At 50.2% G+C, this 19,753-nt stretch overlaps 7 protein-coding genes across 7 annotated transcripts; 4 read left to right on the top strand and 3 right to left on the bottom strand.

Annotated features, from left to right (window-relative positions):
• Positions 1-130: 130 nt before the first annotated feature.
• Positions 131-1,963, bottom strand: KD926_003144 (PAP2 domain protein; the record flags this gene model as incomplete). Its single annotated transcript, XM_053094598.1, has 5 exons — positions 131-198; positions 258-754; positions 819-1,580; positions 1,644-1,860; positions 1,921-1,963. 5 exons carry the CDS (start codon positions 1,961-1,963, stop codon positions 131-133), a joined length of 1,587 nt encoding a protein of 528 aa, XP_052950647.1.
• Positions 1,964-3,933: 1,970 nt separating this feature from the next.
• On the top strand, positions 3,934-4,896 carry KD926_003143 (Rho4-like protein; the record flags this gene model as incomplete). The annotated part of the gene is made up of 3 exons (XM_053094597.1): positions 3,934-4,221; positions 4,279-4,482; positions 4,534-4,896. The coding sequence occupies 3 exons, from the start codon at positions 3,934-3,936 to the stop codon at positions 4,894-4,896; spliced, it is 855 nt and encodes a 284-aa protein (XP_052950646.1).
• A 615-nt stretch (positions 4,897-5,511) lies between these two features.
• KD926_003142 (DASH complex subunit DAD1) lies at positions 5,512-5,945 on the bottom strand (the record flags this gene model as incomplete). The annotated part of the gene is made up of 3 exons (XM_053094596.1): positions 5,512-5,661; positions 5,724-5,786; positions 5,856-5,945. 3 exons carry the CDS (start codon positions 5,943-5,945, stop codon positions 5,512-5,514), a joined length of 303 nt encoding a protein of 100 aa, XP_052950645.1.
• A 3,078-nt stretch (positions 5,946-9,023) lies between these two features.
• KD926_003141 (uncharacterized protein) lies at positions 9,024-12,201 on the top strand (the record flags this gene model as incomplete). The annotated part of the gene is made up of 5 exons (XM_053094595.1): positions 9,024-9,452; positions 9,510-9,745; positions 9,851-9,984; positions 10,033-10,845; positions 10,904-12,201. The coding sequence occupies 5 exons, from the start codon at positions 9,024-9,026 to the stop codon at positions 12,199-12,201; spliced, it is 2,910 nt and encodes a 969-aa protein (XP_052950644.1).
• A 1,561-nt stretch (positions 12,202-13,762) lies between these two features.
• KD926_003140 (uncharacterized protein) lies at positions 13,763-14,020 on the bottom strand (the record flags this gene model as incomplete). The annotated part of the gene is made up of 1 exon (XM_053094594.1): positions 13,763-14,020. One exon carries the CDS (start codon positions 14,018-14,020, stop codon positions 13,763-13,765), a length of 258 nt encoding a protein of 85 aa, XP_052950643.1.
• Positions 14,021-15,279: 1,259 nt separating this feature from the next.
• Positions 15,280-15,802, top strand: KD926_003139 (uncharacterized protein; the record flags this gene model as incomplete). The annotated part of the gene is made up of 2 exons (XM_053094593.1): positions 15,280-15,327; positions 15,524-15,802. 2 exons carry the CDS (start codon positions 15,280-15,282, stop codon positions 15,800-15,802), a joined length of 327 nt encoding a protein of 108 aa, XP_052950642.1.
• Positions 15,803-17,430: 1,628 nt separating this feature from the next.
• On the top strand, positions 17,431-19,420 carry KD926_003138 (cholinesterase; the record flags this gene model as incomplete). The annotated part of the gene is made up of 5 exons (XM_053094592.1): positions 17,431-17,735; positions 17,783-17,970; positions 18,018-19,049; positions 19,102-19,281; positions 19,347-19,420. 5 exons carry the CDS (start codon positions 17,431-17,433, stop codon positions 19,418-19,420), a joined length of 1,779 nt encoding a protein of 592 aa, XP_052950641.1.
• Positions 19,421-19,753: the final 333 nt, after the last annotated feature.

Genomic DNA, 19,753 nt, shown 5'->3' with positions numbered 1-19,753 from the left:
CCGCCCTTCAAAATCATATATACAAGAATGCGAAATATTTTACAGCGACCGCCCGGACGGCTCGATTAGCTGAACCGAAGATCGAAAGGTACCCCCGGCGTCAGAGGATAGCCCGTCATGGCTGCTCTATTTAATTGGGACCAAGGCCGATGTGCTCGAATAGAAGTGGCGCCCAGTCCATCGCAATCCATGCGATTCCTACAGTCCATAGTTAGTGTCAAGGTTCGAAAAGTTCACAGGATCGAGGGAAATCCTACCGGAATAGACAACCAGCTTGGTAATCACCTCCACATCATATCGTACACGGGGCTTTTTGATCTGCGCGAAAACCTCATCCTCGTCGGGCTCGACGGGCTCGGGTTCCAAGTCGGGGAAGGGCTCCGTCTCCGGCGACAGGCGGGAGTTAGTGTCGACTCCGGTCGCAATGCGCGGGCTGCCCGTGCCCATCATGTTCTCGTACTCGTGCAGTTTCGATTGCTTGCGCGAGAGTCGGGGTGTTGCGCCGAGTCTGGACGCGTCGTGATCGTTCTCCGTCTCTTCGGGCACGGACGCCGTCATTTTGCCGTTGGACAGGCTCTCCCGTCTGCGCTTCTCCCGATATGCCAGCGTTTCGTAGGCGTCGGCCTCGGACTGCGGACCGACCGATATGGCACGTCGCCTGGGGTGGCGGATGTTTTTCAGGATCGAGGGGATATCGGAGAAGCTGGGAATGATTTCATGATCTTTGAGGTGCGCGGGAACCTTGGTGTACTCGCTGTGGTTTCAAAATGGTTAATGACCGAATCCACGGGTCAACTCGCGATCGGGATTGAACTTACGAAGCCTTAGTGAAGAATCGTCGAGGAAGAATGAGGCCAAGCTTTTCCAAGCCGCGGAATACTGGAGGAAGAATCCGTAGAAGGAAAGGTTTCGCACTCGCTCTCCACGTAAAGAGCATCAACACCCCGATGACTAGACGCAGTGTTGTCTTGATTATTCCCAAATTCTCGATGCGATACGGGATAGGAGCAACCGCGAACTCCGCCTGGGTAAGTGCAAGGTGCCAGTATGCTGCTTGCGCACCCAACAGTACTCCCGCAAAAGCCACACTATCGTCGAAACAGGGACAGTCATCCGCAGGCTCGGGGTGGATGCGAACGAGAACCAGGATGATTAGCACCACAGCGAGAACTTCTTTGCTACGACCTGCGAGCGCATATTCTTCCATAATCGGACCGTACGCGTGTTGGACAAAAGCAAGGAGAGCGCCGAGCGACGAACCCACGATCACGTCGAAGAATCCGTGCATCCCGCAGTACAAGCGACCAATCACAATGGAAAAGACGTAGAGATAAGTTATGGCTTGAAGGATCAAGTTGACGGTGGGACTCAGGGCTGTGTCTTCTGAATTAAGCAGGACGAGACCGTACACGGCGACAGAAACGGCGTTTGTCGAGTGCGTCGAAGGAAAGCCGTATTCTAAAGCAGCGGAGCCGGACATCGTGATCCGTTGCAGCGGAGGAGATAGCGGGCGCGGGAGGCATAGCAAGTCTTTGATAAATCCACTGAAGAATACACCGGATGCTAATAGATTCACCATTCTACCAGCGCGCAAGACGTTAGCCGATCCGATCCGATCTTATAGTCGGGTTGTAAGCACCTACCCACGGCCCAAGCTATTATATCCACTCCAGAACAAGATCGGCAAGAAGACCATAAAAAAGGTGTGGGTTCCCAAATTGGCCGTAAATGCGAAGTAGGAGTCGAGAGTCGGAGTCCGCACCTTCTCTTGCGCCCAGGCGAGATACGGCGTCTCAAACCGGACCAGAGGCAACAGTTTTTGTCGGGGCCAATACCGCCATGACGGAAGCTGTCTCTGATCTAGAAGACGTCAACCATGTCATCCATTGGAATGCGCCGAGGTCAGAAGACTCGACGTACAGTGATTGAGGCCGCGGAGGCCGGCGTCAGGCTTGCCACCCATTGTTGTGGATGGCCGTGTCCGGAACGATCTGGAGGAGAAAGAGCGATTGCAGATTACCCCATAGATCGAGATCTAGCCGGGTTTCAGGGTGTGCAGCACTGGTGACAATGCCTCCGGATGCTCAAACGCACGAAAGTGAGAGGCTTGCGTCTCTGCAGGATTCCGTATACCCTCAGGGGGAAGAGGACACACTGATTGATGGGACTAAACTCGGTTCATCATAATTTGTCCCGCGGTATCCAAGCGGTTTGGTCCTTCCTTTGGCGGTCAGCGACCTTGTGCGGGCGCTTAGTCAGACCCGGTACGAAGACGCTCTTTGCCCAGGCGCCAACAACTGGAATTTGGAAGGATAATGAATGATTGTGAATTTTAGGAGATAAATGATTACAGAGATACTGCTGAATAGATTGGTGAATTTGAGCACCATCTGCCAAATTTATCACAAGTCGTCTGAATTATGGCAAAATGTGGTTCCGCTGGCAGGCTGTAGCTGATGTATATTTAATTCCTGTAGAGTATGAAGTACAACTATTGATTCTTGCAATGCAAGGCACAAATATATGCCTGGAGCCTTACGCGCTATAAGCGAAGAGACTGCCCCATATAGAACATAGGGACATACAAGCAACGGAATTGCAGTCTCAAAGAGCCGGGATCGTTATGGTCCCGCCTGCTTGGACCCGGCCAACAGAGAGCCAGGGTACTTTCCAAAGCGTGCTTCAAGTACTCCGTAGTTACGAACCCTCTGGGTAGATTATTCATTGCATACTGGACTGCAGCATCTTCAACTCCGCTCTTCGTCCTCTCGTGCTGGTAGTCACACTCAGCCGCAGCACTACTGCGAACTATGCAGGTCATCTTTTAGCAGGAGGCAACTACACCGTACTAGCTCTGCAGTTTTCGGAGCAGACCGTGCTCCTAATTGCGAACGAAATAGAGTTTGCCTGTAGATGATTGAGTGGCATTGTTATTTGAAATCGTTGCCTCCATTACATAGGTCCTTCACATGTGTGATAAGACAAAAGCCCAATCCTCCTCGTTGTCTCAAGCCGAGTGATTGTTATTTGCTATCTCCAGTAGTGGGTCATCCAGGTAGTTCTTTCAACTTGTAATTTGTATCCCCGATGCTTTGAAGTTTGCGGAGTTCCAACTCCGCTAGACAATTGGACAATGGATTATATCTACTTTCCCCAACACTGGAAAACCGGGGACAAACAAAGAACCAGTCCTGGGAGCCATTGTGGCAAGGCTGCTGGGGATACTACTAGCGTGATTTATGGAGACCAAAGGACCGTAGGGCAAGGAATCATTGTTGCTGCCAAGGTCCTGCAAGAATCGCAGTTTCAAGATGGTCATGGACGTTCAGATTGAATTGTCGATAATCCGGGTCACCCCCGACACTAAAAAACAGGATCCGATTTCTCGATCGGAGCGGTGACAGGCCAGACCAAGGTGAATCTGCTAAAAATAAACGGTGATGACTGGTTCAGGGACTGGGAAAGGGGGAGTGACAGCGGAGCTGGTGCGTCATCTGTCCCGCGGCGTTGCCATGGCAGCCCATCGGCCCGTAAACATCGGTTTCACGTCAGCTGCGACCTCGTTGTTAGAGCAGCCATGGGAGAGCGATCTCGAACTTGAGCCTGGCCTTCATCCCTTTCTTCCACCGTTTCTTCCTTTGTTCTGTTTGCGATCTTCGTGATTCTTCCTCTTCTTCTCCCTCCCTTTTGTCTTCCGCCTCAATTTTATCCCCCTACATACTCGATCACTCTACACCGCAAGCGAATCGACGACATATCGAACGAGATAGACAAAACAAGGAAAAAAAGAAAAAAAAAAAATTCTCCGGCTTCCCCCTCCCAGTTGCAGTGGATCTATAATATTCAATCAATCTCGATTCGTCTCGTCAGACCGACACTTCCATTTTCGGCTGCCTTGGACACCACGTTCTCAAAATTTCCTATCTCGCCAATATGTCAGGTCAGATGTACGACGACCAACTGTATGCAGCCTCGCGACGCCATTCTCTCGCCACTCCTCCACCTTCGATGACCCCACGACACAACCGGGGACGCAGTCAGAGTGTCCGCGTGAGCAATGGCACCGTGAGCACAAATACCAGCATTTCAAGCGGTCGGGCATCGGAGGCGACAAATATAACTCAACCGCCGGCGTATTCGAAGAAGTTCGTTGTGGTGGGAGATGGTGGATGCGGAAAGACATGTCTTTTGATCAGTTACTCGCAAGGGTACTTCCCAGAGGTGGGTTCCCAGGCACTTTCATCCTTGGTTTGAAATGTGGATCTAATGTGCGGCTAGAAATATGTTCCCACCGTTTTTGAAAACTACATCACGCAAACGATTCATCGGGCTTCGGGAAAAACGGTCGAGCTGGCTCTCTGGGATACTGCTGGTCAGGAAGAGTATGATCGTCTGCGTCCGCTCTCCTATCCTGAGACGGATCTGTTGTTTGTTTGCTTTGCGATTGACTGCCCGGCGTCTTTGGAGAATGTAATGGACAAGGTAAGTCAAGCCAGACAAGCTCGCTGGAAAACAGCTTCTCACAAATGTTAGTGGTATCCCGAGGTCTTGCATTTCTGCCCAACTACGCCGATAATTCTGGTAGGGTTGAAGTCGGACCTGCGGAATAAAAGAACGTGCATCGAGCTCTTGAAGACTCAGGGTCTCACTCCAGTCACACCAGAACAGGGACAGACCGTCGCTCGGAGAATGAATGCATCATATGTGGAATGCAGCAGCAAAGAGATGCGCGGGGTGGACGGGGTTTTCCAAATGGCTGTTGACACCGTTGTGACCGCCGAGGAGGGCTGGAACCACAGCCAAAGTTATACCTCGGGCGGGAAGCCCAGCGCAGGACGCAGCGGCCCCAGTGCCGGCCCCAAGAAAGTCAAGAAGCGTACCTGCAAGATCTTGTAGATCGTCCTATCTGCTGGGTATCGTGTTCGCTTTCTACGTCTACACTCGCGCCTTATCTATTTGTTTTGATGTACGCCGAATTAAAAGCCTGGTTGCTTTGGCGGCTTTCCCTTGACACCCGACCTTTGTCACTTTCCCCAGACTGTTATTTGTCTTGCCCCCCTTTTTTTGTCTTTTCTTTTGTTTTTTTCCTTTCTTGGTAATGGCGGCTTTCTGATGATTATGTGATCCCATGTTGTTATACCTGTTATTGTCGCTTGATGAATGTTTCCATAAATCACGATTCTCCCTTCCCCCTATCCCTTTCTTCCGGCCCCGATTTTTGCTTTCCTTGAGCCCTGGCCCCTGTTTAAATTCTTGATGTCTGTCACGAACCCGGTCTGAAGGCCACTCTTCCGCATGCATGTGGTGGGTGTTTACTGGCGCAAGCGAAAATCCCATGTAACTGAACCAATAAATTGTCTATCTCATATAATATGGTATCCGTCTCCCAGTAATAAACGAAGTACCTAAAGATTGAACGATAAAATCACTAGACCGGAACACCCCTGGCATGCAAATACGTAAACTCAATCGGTAATCCATCTCCCATCTCACATCATCTGTTCAGGCAGCTCACGAGTCCTGCTCATGGACCTCGCTTTGACCTTCATCGTGGTGATGTTCTTTCTGTTTCGCGCCACTCTCGGCCTCTTGCTCGGGCTTGGCCATGAAATTTTCGAATTGAGACCAGAGCGCCTCGACGGAACCGAATTCATTGCCAACCTTGTCACCGTTAATATGAAGACCCGGCCAAATGAGCGAAGGACGTATGCAGGCATACTCACCGAAATAATACTCTCCAGATTTCGGTTCAACCGGTTGATGTTCTGGAGGACTTGCTCCATTCCCTGAACGAAATTAGCGATGCCGTCATGTGAAATTCTGATAGTCTATAAAGCTAGAGAAAGAAGACATACACCGGCAATCTCCCGAACCAGCTCTCCGCGCTGCTGCTCGAACACCGTCGGCGTTGAGGATCTCGGTTTCGAAATTGGCGTGGTCGACATCTTGCGCGTCTTCAACTAATCGACTGATCTTTATTGGATAGAAACGAGACCTGTCGTGGAGGAAAGCTTCTTGTAGATCACGATGGAAACAACAGTATCCCACAATTAGCCTAGACGAGACCTATCCTCCTTCGACGTTCTAGACATTCCACGCGTGATGTCGGGCTGTTTTTGCTTGTGGCTGATGCGGCCATGCGGGGCTGGTGCTGCCTGATCGGGTATGGTGGCTTTTCGTCGCCAGGGGCACGTGTCGTTCTGCCTCTAGGGGGCGTTGACCGCCTTTTGCAGGTGGTGGGGATGCCTTGTTGATGTTGATGTTGATCACTCGGAAAGCATCGGAAGGAGACATTTCTTTCCTTTCTTTTCCCTTCTACGGGACTTCCAGTAGTCCATTCGCTTGACTGCTCGGCTCTAGTGCGCTTTTTTCTTCATAATTCACTCACTGGGACTGAGCAGTGGCTAGCTGAGGATGCGACTAGGCCCGGTGGTGGGCCTTGACGATTCTATCTTAGCGTATCAGCAAGAGGCATTTGGACGATTATGTTTTGGCACATGAAAGATCCCTTTCACATTTCAGTTGCCGTATCGACGACATCGTGAGGTTCTTAGCCAGCGCCGTTTTGCACCAATTTCAATGACGATGATAAATGCGATCAGGCATCTGCGAAAGAGAACTTCCGAGATGACGGGGATTTAGACATTTGTGCTACGCAACGCTTTACTCCATCTTGCCCGAGTTATGCAGGCTCCATGTGATGCTAAATCATTTCATCTGGAGTAGAACATTCTTGAGAGTCCCACGACTGTCTTCAGCTTGGCGATATTCGAACCCTTCTCTCGGACGGACGAAGTATACCAGCGACATCGATGTCTCCGATGCGTTTTCCTAAATCCCGGGATCTGTGATTCCTCACAGCGAAGGAGTTGTACAAATGATCAAGGGACGTGTTTTGGACCTTCTCGATTCGATGTGTTGGGCAGACTACAGCCCATAGAAAAAGTTCCTCAGTCTGCTTGCTGGTCGGCACATAGCGAAATTACTTGCCAATTTTTCGAAGGATAGATATCAAAAGACAACGATTGGAATCTGAGCCTCGAGCCTTCTGAATTCGCGATATGATTTCAATGCATAAAATTTTTATTCTGGGTATAACTGGTGTACTTCTTGATCGACAGAAATTATCCGATATTAATTGAAGCAAATTTATCTTCTGACCAGAATATGATATGCTCTACAATAAGCTGAAAATAACAGCCGCGAATCGAAGAATTGGATGGATTGAAATCAACAGGCACTGTCGATACTCAGATACTGTTCAATTTGGCTAGACGACATATGACATTGTTTCCCTTGCCCGACAAAAGCGGCAACTTGGGTTGAAGAAAGGGAACGGCAACTGAAGGACTTGCGTTTACTGGCTTACAATGGTCAATAGAATTGCTGAGCTCCTGTTTACGGGAAGCAAAAATCGCATCACGACCGACTTGCCTCTAATATTGCTTGGTAAATAACAGGAGATATCGTTTTTTGTGGAAGGAAATATAGGCCATCCTGCTTCAGTCGGACCTTTGCATGGGACCCGGACAAAGGTGCTAACATCTTTGTTGGTTTGCCACTTGTATCAAGGGTTCTTGATGAGGGGATCAACGTGCAGTCCTCTTGGCATCTCTCGATTACGTGCTATATCTCCCACATTCCGTGTGTACTTCTCCAATGGGCGAAGTTGAGAGTGCCTTTGTTATACTTTGAATATAATAACCTGTGTTGATTCATATCGCTAACGGGTTTGAAGACAAACCAACATTCGTTTTAGGATTGTGAATACCTTTCGCCATCCTTCGATTGCAGTCCGGGCTTCATATATCGGATACGGGTCTTCCCAAACTCATACATTTGTTAGAGCAAATAACTTTGGCGGGAGTCTGGAAGGCGAGTTCTGGCGAAAGCCCTGTATAAGCTTGCATTTCTGGCTAAACTCCTGGGTCCTAATACTGTAGATGGATTGTGGTTCGCATGTTGAATCATTTTCTCGTGTTATTGGCCGCTTTCTGCTCTGTGACGAGATCTTTTTGCTAGGAACGGGGTTGATGTGGATTTTATTATACCAGGGACAGCGTTTGCCCTGGGTTGGCTTTGGAGGGAGGAGAAGTTAACGGACGTTTAGACAAGAGCAGCTGAGAACCGGATGTAGCCATATTTCTTTATATTAAACTAGGAGATTCCTACCAACCGAGAAAAGTAAGAAATAGTCCGGAATCAGTTATCTGAAATAGTGAGCTGGGGAAAATGGCTAGTGGGCAGAAAATATTGTATGAGGGATTGACGTCACCTGATCGATGTGGACTAAAGCGATGATTTGGCTGCCTTCGGTATTTCATTTTCGGATTTCTCTCTTTCATTCGTGCCCGACTTTCATCACAATATTCCCTGCAATATCTACAGATTAAACGCATTTCTAGTGGCTTCGTCAAGGGCGACCCCGACTTCTCCACATTTTTCTCCACGAACACAATCTAAACTTGACGATTCTCCACTTTTAAGCCGGGAGGCGGGGGAGACCTCGCCGGTGAGACTGAGCCCTGAGAAATGAGAGTTGACCTCGGATACTCCGTATACGTATACGTATGCGGCCCAATTATATCTGAATGAGTATGTCGATCAGTGAGTTCATCCGACGTTCAGCCGAATACCTACTGAGTACTTCCCGGAAAGCAGGACAAATGTGGTGGGTGGGTTCCGGGAATCAGCAATGACTAGGAAATAGGAACACGTTCTTGAAATTCTGGCGCTTCATTATGTTGCTTTCAGGTTGAACAGTTTCTCTCAACTCACAGGTCAGCATTGTCCATGCGCAAAACCGTTTCTCGGGTCCACAATATACCAAGAAAAGAGGAGTCCACTCGTTATGTCCCGAACTGGGCCACCTCGGAATTTCCGGACGATCATTATCTCGGGAGGTGATTCACCGAACATGCTCGGATCGTGGTTGACGATCTTGTCTTGCGTGTGTTAGGACTTAAACTGGGTTGCGCGCAGGGGAGAAAACAGGAGACCACATCCGCCAGATACAAACCACCATGAGAAAACTCGTATTTCTATCTACCTTGCTGCTACCGCAGTACGGACTGGCGGCAGTGAACGATCAAGTCAATGCGGACCTGGATTATGGGAGCTTTGAGAGCCCCTCGAGCCGTATCCGGCCTCGTTTTCGGTACTGGCTTCCAGATGCCAGCGTGAATGCGACCATTGTACAGGAGAATATCAAAAGTGCAGGAGCTATTGGGGCCGGTGGCGTCGAGTTCGTTCCCTACTACAATTACGGAGAGTCGGTGCCTGAGGCAGACTGGTCGAAGTATGGATTCGGGACGCCTGATTTTGTGGACATCTTCGAGGCTGCTCTCCGGGCTCATAAGGATGCGGGTATGGTGATGGACTTTTCGATTGGACCAGCTGCAGGACAGGGGGTGCCAGCCAGCGTTGACGATGAAGGTCTCCAGTGGGACTTGGTATGTGTTTAATATACTCGAAGACTCGTTGATTTACGCTGACTTATTGAGATCTAGTCATATGCATCAGCTGCTGTCCCATCGAATGGCGTCTTTAATGACCTGGTTCCTGGCTGGGGCCAAGGAGAGCTGGTGGCAGTGGTCTCAGCCCAAGTGCTGTCCAGTCGAAACCTGAGCAATCCCGGAGCTGGAATCCCCATCTTCGAGACACAACCGAACTACACACAATATAAGCTCAAGAATGCGACTTTACAGGAATGGTCACGGAATGTATCTTCGGCAGGCCAACTGCAGTTGAGGCTTCCCACTGTGACAGGCGGCCAAGGCCACAGATTATTCGCGTTCTATCAGCATTTGACTCTACATACCAATTATCCGAGTACTAATAATGCTTCTAGATCGACTTTTGACCACGGATCATTTGCTGTGGACCACTACAGTGCCCGAGGCGCACAGACGGTCACTAGATTCTGGGAAAAGCATATCCTTAAAGACGAGGTCAAATCGCTTCTTGCTGCAGTTGGCAATTATGGTACGTTGAAAAATCGAGAGAATATGTGTCGTGGCTAATAAGACGAAGGCTGGGAGGATAGCATTGAGATCGAATCGAATATGTCGTGGACTCGCGCCCTTCCGGAAATCTTCTTGAAAAAGCACGGCTACAGCCTCAAGACGTATCTTCCGTTGATAATGTACAAGAACAACAACATCAATATCCAGAGTGGTGCACCGGGTACGATTCAATGTGTGCTGGATACTCCGGATCAAGGCATCGGCTATATCAATGACTTCCGAAGTGCGCTGCAGGAGGGATACCGCGCTTACCTTCAGCACCTGACCGACTGGGCCAACGAGATGAGTTTGCAGTTCTCGTCGCAAGTCTCGTACAATTTGCCTCTAGATGCGCTGGCAAGTATACCCGTGGTGAACGCGCCCGAATGCGAAAGCTTGCAATTTAAAGACAATGTTGATGGATACCGTCAATTCGCGGGCCCTGCCGTTCTGACCGGAAAACGGGTCATCTCCAATGAAATGGGAGGCGTCGAGTCAAAGGGATACCAGCACAGCATCACCGACCTATTGTGGCAAATCAGTCGTGCCGTCTCCGGAGGCGTCAATCAGGTTGTGCTGCATGGGCAGACCTACACGGGCGATTACCTTGCCACCACATGGCCCGGGAACACGCCATTCTGGTATCTGTTTGCTGATTTATTTTCGGAGAAACTTCCATTTTGGGATCACGGTCTATCAGAGGCCCTCAATTACATGGGGAGAGTGCAGTACATCCAGCAAAAAGGACAGCCCAAGATCGACGTGGTTGTTTACAACAAGGACTCAGCTACAGATGGGTATTGGCCGACTGTCTACAACGAGACCGACCTTTCCAAGCAAGGTAAGAATGAATTTGCATCTTATCGCCCTGGCTGAGCTTGCTAACGTTGAACCAAAAGGTTTCACATACTCATATCTCTCACCCGACAATTTCGCCCTACCGCAGGCTCACGTAAAGAATGGCTCCCTTGCACCTGAAGGCCCGAACTTCCGCGCGATGGTCATTCTTAGCTCAGCTAATCTGACCAGCCAAGCAGTGCGAGACATTAAGTCTTTTGCGCGCGCTGGATTGCCGATCATTCTGTCAGGTGGTCTTCCAAACGCGTACATCTCCAAGGATGGAAACACCGAAGGTTTGACGCGGGAGATCTCGTCTCTACGAGAAACAAGTAATGTCCATATTGTTTCCTCGGGAAAGACTGCGACGCAGCTTCTTGATCTCGGAATCACACCACGCGTGCAATTACAGAGTAATGGGACGTGGTATCCGACCTGGAGGACTCATCAGGATGGTACTGAGTTTGTGTATCTCTTTTCCGACATCGACGAGTCAACCGGCAATATCAGCGTGGCGACAACTAAGCGACCTTATATCTTCGATACCTGGACCGGAAAGCAAACCCCTGTTCTTGAGTACGAGCAAAAGGCCGGACGTACCGTGATCCCGCTTCAGTTGGTAGGAAACCAAACCGTTATCATCGGCTTCGTACCGGGCGGAAACAGTTCACCCCACGCAACCCAGGTACCATCTTCAGTCATTGGATATAAGTATGGCAACAGCGCTAGAGATTTGCAAGTTCACATTTCCGCTGATTCAGACGATACCCCCCTTACACTGTCAAACGGCAAGACCATCGATCACACGACCAAAAGCCCAAGTGAACCATATACACTATCCAACTGGACCCTGACCGTGGAGCACTGGAAGCGTCCCTCGAATCTCTACGACGCATCCACCATCGCCGTGAAGCACAATACAACCCACCACCTCCCATCTCTCATCTCTTGGCAGCAGATCCCAGCCATTGCCAACGCCTCCGGTCTAGGCTACTACTCCACCTCATTGACCTGGCCTCCCGCCTCCAACGAGCGCCAATCCGCCGACGGTGCCTACCTTTTCCTTCCCAAGACGCCCAACGGCGCGCGCGTGTTCATCAACAACAACCGCGTCCCCGCTTTCGACTATAATGCACCGAAGATTGACATCGGAGAATACCTTGTCCGCGGTCGGAATGAGGTTCGCGTCGAAGTGCCCTCCACCATGTGGAACTATTTACGGACCATGCTGGATAAACTGAAAAGTGCCGGTCGGTCGCCGGAGTTCGAGCTGATGGAGATGGACGTTCCAGGAACCGTGGATAACGGGCTTATTGGCACTGTACGTGTCGTGCCGTATGTTTCTGTGCGGGTGCTGTGAGCACGGGATTCCTTCTCTCAGTACACCAAGATACCAAATTATCAATTCACAAATTTCCCAAATAATCTCAATGAGCTCAGTCATCACCCCCTGGAGTTGTATACTATAGCCGCGGTCATTTACCCTTTACTCGTGCACATCGGATCTAAACCCCATATACGGTGTGTTAAGGCACGATCGAGACCCTCCGACCCTAGGTAGGTAGGGTAAAACACAAGGCCCCGTTCGTTCCACGGCCTGGACCCCAACAACAAACCACCAAGCCCCATCACACGGAATACATCCCTGACTCCTCCCACCTATCATCCACGCAGCGTACCTATAACAACAACAGTAATATGACAATGACAGGGATCATCATAGGTTGTTCGTGGGTGGTAGTGGTCTGGCCTAGGTAGATACATAGGTACCCTAGCCCCCAACCAAATCATTTCCCTAGGGACCAATGATAATCAAACCGGTGTTCTCCACCCCTTGCTGACCTTACCTTAGGTAGGTATGTACCTAGGTACCTGTGTACTCCGAGGCCGAGACAAAGGAAATTACTTGCATGCATGCTTGCTTGTTTACGGGGTAGGTGCATTATTGTTGCGATTGTTGGTTTATTATTACTCACATGACAAGGCTCGGCTCTAGAATTGTGCTCGCCCGGTGTCTGGACCTATAGGCTGTCCACTGGGCCGCGCTGTGAATTTCCATGGTTATTGTGTCTAGTAAGGGAATTCAAAGAGATGTTTTTTGTTTGGGGGTTTTCTTTGGAGGGAGGGGTAGGGGTTGCTGAGGTTAGAGCATTTTGGAATTTTGGTGTTACTCGGGGTAGGTAGGGGCTGGTTACCTGCCGACGATAGGGATGCGAGAGAGAAAGGAAAGAGGGGAAGAAAGCGAAAAGAAAAAGGTGTAACTGAAGGGAGTGTTGGGTTTTGTAGGTTGCTTTCGCTTGGTTTTGGTTACAGAGTTTTTGATAGGTATATTTTACAGTCGTGAGGAAGTGGAGGTAAGGTATGGTAACACAGCCAAAATTTAGCAGAGATATGTAGGGAGAAAGTTGAAAATGGGTATCGTAACGGATCGTATCGGAGCGTCAAAAGCGTAGGTAGTTCAAGAAGGGCGAATTCGCCGATCGGTCATTTAAGATCGGAGCCAGCATAAAATGAAGAGTATGTCGGGTATAAGAAAACAGGGAAAGCACGTAAGTCAGGTAGGTAAATTCTAACGTGAAACGACGCTAAGAAAATCATATCATATCAATCATTTTTGTTCGTATCCGTCATTCATGAAAAACATAAGAGGGGGTGGATGGGTAGGTGAAATAAACATCCAACTCGACTTGACTCGACTCGAATCTAGATGTAGACTGCCGTGTCGGATCGCATCGTATAATATCTATCCTCTCTTGCCTGTCTCAGACCCGACAGGTGTAGGTATATATGTAAGTCCATCATACGCAAGTATATATGGAAGGTATAAAATGTAGGGCGCGTATGTCTGAGTATCGTGGTCGCCAGCTCGCACGACGAGACGAGACGCAACGCCGACGAGGGACGGAGGATAGGCGGAAGAATCACGCCCTCTTCGCCGGAACCAGGATATTACTCAATCGCTTCCACCGCTGCGGCGGCGACGAGGACTGCTCGCGGTCCTTCTCGATGCCCTTCTCGATGCTGGTTTTGGAGGAAGACTGCGTCGAGGAGCGTCGGCGGCTAACGAACGCGTCGTGCGAGGCGAGCACATCTTCGAGACGGACGTCCGAGTCGGAGATCTTGAGGGGCGAGTCTTCGGGGTCGAGGAGTTCGATAAATTTGGAGGGCATTTCGTGCATTCTTCCTTGTTTCTGTTTGGTTTGGGTGGAGGGGACTCAGAGGTGGTTGAAGATTGGTTGAGGAGAGATGGTGGTCGAGATCGAGACTGGAGGGACAGAGGGTCACGGGATGAGAGTGTGAGCCCTATTCTCCATATGGAGGTTCTGGTCGGATGGAAAGACAACAAGAGGGGAGTAGATTGATGAATGAAGAGCTGACGAAGAAGAAGAGGGAAGAAAAGGAAAAGGAAAAGGAAAAAAGGCAGAGGACGGAGAATATATCCACGGCGACGGTGGATCAACGGGAGATGAGCGGAGGGGCAGTTCAGGAGGAGCAAGACCGGGGCCGGAAACAAAAAAGGTCTGAAGATGATGCAGGAGCGCTAACGCGGTTTAGTGCTGGCGTAGTTTGCCGTGCAGGGATGGCAGGACGGCCGACGAGAAGGAGTTGGCTGTATAAGATATAAGAGTCATGAGTCGGGGCGGTCCTGGAGGAATCGGAAGATGACTTACCGCGTACTTATAACGAGATTTCGGGACGTGGGGATGATGGCTCATTGTCGCTGCATGGAAAATCCGTGTGGTATGCGACACGACGGAAATAGAACGACATCCCGGGTGGGAGGAGAGTGATATGCTTTGGAATGAGGTCAGCTGTCGATGGAGAGACCTCTGGTGGCGCATCCCATGGCGTTCCCCTCCATGATAGACCGTCAGTGCGAATGATGGGGCTGACGATGGTTCGTCCGCCATGCTGCACCTGGCACCAAGTGGATGTGTTCTTCAGTCGGTCCTCCACCCGACACACCGTAAAACTAGTCGGAGTAGTCTAGCAATGGCTTTCTTCTTATTTTTTTTCGAGTCAGGGTTTTCCCCATAATTCCCGACGGAGAGAAATGTGGCTGTGGGCCAATCACGGGACTGGCCGGCAGGAAGAATGACGTCGTGGCGGTGATCTCTTTCTCCTTCTTGTCTCTGCTCAGTGCTTGCACACTTGCTGCTACTCTGTACCTCTCTCGACTCTCGACTCGTCTAGTCGATCCTTTCGGGCCTCTGTCGGACCGGACTGATCAGTGATCACTGATCACAGGTCGGATATTGCATAACCTGCAAATCTATGCTGCACTCCACAAATAGTGGGCTGCAAATAAACGCCGCCGTGAATATGATTTGGAGCACGCTGTACTTGTGCACACCACGCACCACACGATCAACATTGCCATCGCAACTGCCATCGAAGGGAAAATGCATGCCCAATGTTAAAAATAGACGCCGATCAGATGGATCCCTTTTCCAGCATTCCTGAGAAGGGTAATCCCATCGAATCGGTAGACCTGTGGAATCCTCGGAGACGGGCCCGATGACGTCAATGGCCGAGGGGATGCGCAGCCATATTCGTACGCCTGCCCCCACCAGATTATCATTCATCTCCCTTCTCGCTCCTCGTCTCCCCTCCCGATCCAACGACAGAATTCTCCATGTCTCCCTAACGTCAGGAAGAATGGGTCGACTGACCAACGCCAGAATCAGAATCCACCCTCGCCTCCCTCGTCCGCGAAGAATAGCCCCGGCACTGACGACCACCCGGCCCCAGTCCGGGTGGTCAACGCAGAGGCTCCACCCGGTCCCAGCACTAGTCCCCGGACAACCGAGCCCACCGAATTCTGGGACGACGACGACGACGACGACGACGAGATACCCGCGGATGTAATGGGGATCAGCGAGCCATCCATGGGACGTGAGCAACGCGATTCAGACGGCTTCGTCGGTGCCGGAGGCTACAACGCACTGAAGTCATACTAGGGGCAGATTTACTCGGGATAGCGGTCGGAAGCTCCTACACTTGGACCTATGAGCCGGGAATGTGGAAGGAGACGAAGGAGGAGCCGGATCTGTGACAAATCGATCATCGAACGACCAAGCGACGCGCGAAGAACGCGCCCCAGGGAAGTGGCGCCCCCGTTGGCAGGGAGTATCACTGGTTCATCGTTGGACATCAGGCATGGTATACCGTGGTGTCTTGGATTGGATTAGATTGGACTGGTTGTGCGATACGGCGGAGGCGAGGTAGGTGTGATGGTAAGGTAGGGTTTGCATCCGCAGTATGTCAAGAACGTCGATGCGAACACTTACGAGACGAGCCTCAGTGGATCCAAGTATAAGCTGGCATACAAATCGGCAGGACCGAATTCCTGGTCTGTTCCAACAGTTAAGAAGCAGCGTGAAAGGGACGTTGTTACTGGATGTGGCCAAACAAAGAGTGCAGGGACTTTCCCCGGTCCTCGCTTCGAAGAAGTAAAAGTTGAGAAACACGCGAAGGGCCGGCAGAAATTGGATAGCATGTTTGGGTCTATGGGGACAGATTCCAAAAAGAGGAAGATCGACGACAATGAGAAGGGATACTCGCGTTTTTCTATTGTGATGCTCGGCCCTTGTAAGACATAACCACGGTGGGTGTAAGGTAGGCTATTGTAATTAGATAAATTAACCCGATCTAGATGGAGAGAAAAGAGAGCCACTCATGAGGGATGGATACCTACTACTACTACTGCCCCACTGACAAAAAAATAAGCAGCCCAACGCGGGGGTCACCCGCAGCCTTAAGATACCTTAACGGACCATATGTATGGACTCATACTAGGAGTGTGTGTTAGTGACAGATACCTAATTTCTGGGCCGGTTTGAGGGGCAACTCACGAATTCTTACGCTCTACCGATTGAGCTAGCCGGGCCTGGTAAATTAATCCGCCGACTTTTTACATACATAGTTTAGAGTACCCCGGGACCCAAATTGTAGTTTGAGATCAGCGACTCTGGATGTAAATCCCATAAGGTCAACTCCACATATTTGAAACATCCGAGCAACTACCGTCCATCGGTACTTGCCTTGTTGAACCCCGCTTTTATTTAACCATGTTGTCGGCGATATGTCGAATCTGCCAAGCAGCTGGATGCCTCGGTTGATGTACCGAATATAGGCAAAATACAGGGAACGTTCCAATTGAATACCGGCGTATCATGCCGAGAATGAGTGATTAATATCCCAACTGCAGGAGCTAACCTAATAGATAGTACAAGGCGTTTTGCCGAGGAGATTGAAGATATTGGCATTGCTTCATTACCTGAATCCGGCTCCGCTGGAGGGCACGGCCCTCCTATGTTCAAAAGTTGTTAGAGAAAAGGTTACATTCAAAGTTATGGATGGTGCTATCGTGTGATAGATCCTGGAAAATGAACTTTTGGCCAAGAGCCTGAGACCCGAACCCTTGTATCAAAAGCGAAGCCTCGGTCAAGAAGAGCCGTTCTTGAACTGCGGTTGTAGTGACTGATACCGCGGCTGAACTCGCACGACTGGGTATATAATATGCATCATGGTCGTTCCTGCCACCAAGTTATAGGGAATCTACAGAGAATCTAAGCAATCTGCCACCATGTACTGGAAACAGGCCTTCGTCTATATCCTCTCCTACTCGATCATCTGGTCGCATTCAACTGCCAATGCATTTACCGTGGGTGACACGGTGAACACGACCAGCGGCACTGTGAAAGGAAAAGCTTCATCTTTGCGAGCTGATGTCTTCGAATACTTGGGCATTCCGTACGCAAAGTCACCCAAGGGTGAGTTGCGCTTTGCGGCCCCCGTAGCCGTGGAGAGGGCAAGTGGCTTATTTGATGCAACGTCTTATGTGAGTCTTTGTACCCGAATCCAATTCGCAGCTAACACGTCACAGAGCCCGTAAGTAATTGGGCATCTGTGATGGACATAATACTCATCGACAATAGTGACTGCCCCTCTAATCGCATCCCTATGCGCCAAGCACACCTTGGTGGTCCCGTCGGCGAGAAGATTACTAGAGCTCTTTCGCAAGAAGATAGCGTTCTTGATGAAGATTGCCTGACCATCAATATCTGGACGAAACCCCAGGAGGGGGAGAAGAAGAAAGCCGTGCTGTTCTGGATCTATGGTGGAGGTGAGTAACCACCGACAACAATGCAAACAAGTCTTCTGATTATGCAGGTTTCTCGATTGGCAGTGCCTCGAGTCCTGTCTACGACGGCTCCATCCTTGCAGATGAGAACGACGTGGTAGTCGTCTCGTTCAACTATCGTCTCAACATATTTGGATTCTCCGGAGCACCCGGTCAACCGTGGAACGTGGGATTGCTCGATCAACGGCTTGCCCTGGAATGGACTAGAGACAACATCGAACGCTTCGGAGGGGACCCAACTCGAATTACGGTCTTCGGACAATCCGCCGGCGGCCTTTCAACAGACTTTCTGGCATACAGTTACCCCAAAGACCCCATCGCACACGGCTTGATCGCTCACTCTGGGGCTGCCAGTTCATCGCTCTCAGCATCTTCTGGCACTGCTGATATCCGTGAAGCTTGGTTCAATGTGTCCACCACTCTCGAATGTGGTGGCTCAGACGCCGGCGAAGACACGGTGTCATGCATGCGATCCAAGAGTCAGGAAGACCTCTTAACAGCCATCAAGTCAATAGGCAGCCAAGGCCTAGTAGGTGGCTTCCTCCCTGTCGGCGACGGTGAAGTCATCCCCAAAGATATCGCAGCCGAAGGCAAAGCCGGGAACTTCGCTCGGATTCCTTTCATGACGGGGAACACCGACAACGAGGCCGGGTTCTTCCTCATCACGGCGCTAGCATACTCCAACCTCACGGCTGAACAAGTCGCTGCGCTTCCCATGAATATCCTCCAGCGTCTAGGTGATATTCTCACTCTGGCGGGCTTCACGTGTCCCGCGGCCGAGGCTGCCGGGTATCGAAAACTGCACGACGTTCCTGTCTGGCGATACAGATATTATGGTGGGAACTATAGCAACACGTATATCGTTCCTGTTGGGTCTGCGTATCATACCTCAGATCTTCTTCCGCTGTTTGGGACGGCTCCTGCTGTTACCGGGGTCGACGATACAGACTATGAAGCCAAGGCGGCGGCTTATATGCGGAATGCATGGGCGACATTTGCGAAGAATCCAAAAGATGGACTAGCCTCCAGTCAATTCAAGTGGCCGAAATTTAACGCGTTGAGTAAGTTACTTCCTTCGTTAACGAAAGGTTTGCTTATTGACCATCTGAATAGCCAGATCTCAGGCACAATTGTCTTACGGCAAGCAGACAGAGGCAAGCTTTATCTTTAATCTACAGACAGACAAGTTCTGCTCGGTTTTGAAACTCTATGAGGGGATTGCTGCGGATCTGACGAAATTGATTTCTCGATTGGGAGGATCTGGAGGGGCTAGACTGGGACAGAAACTAAGAGGTATGCTCGGTATCCGTTGAACCAAGCTTGTGGAGGATGTACCAATGCTAATGAGCTCAATCTAGACATCTTCAGTGAGCCTTTGGATACAGAGGCTTCGTTCAAGAAGGCACTCGATCAACTGAGGGTGGTGGCCTGATATGGATTGATCTGATCACTATTTGGTAAATGACTGGGGAAGATCAGATTTCGCCTAGAAATAAGGCACTGCCTCTATTAACCATTTAGCTAGCATGTATAAAGCGGCGAGGTGATCAATCTATATCCTTATTCCATCCATAAACGAGAGTATCTCCGTAGACAGCGCGTAGATGTCAAGCAAGACCCGGGCGGGTAGGTAATCCGAATCAGTCCTCCTTCACGTCGATTCGTCGCTCGGAAACGTCACCTAATATAGCTCCTACCTTCGCTGGAAATATGAAGACCCTACGCAAGCCCATAGTGGGTAATATTCCTCATAACCATCTGCCAA

This window comes from Aspergillus affinis (assembly GCF_023601865.1).
Source record: "Aspergillus affinis strain CMG 70 chromosome Unknown NODE_171_length_58930_cov_91_515964, whole genome shotgun sequence".
NCBI lineage: Eukaryota > Fungi > Ascomycota > Eurotiomycetes > Eurotiales > Aspergillaceae > Aspergillus > Aspergillus affinis.
This window is presented reverse-complemented; position numbering and strand designations above follow the sequence as displayed.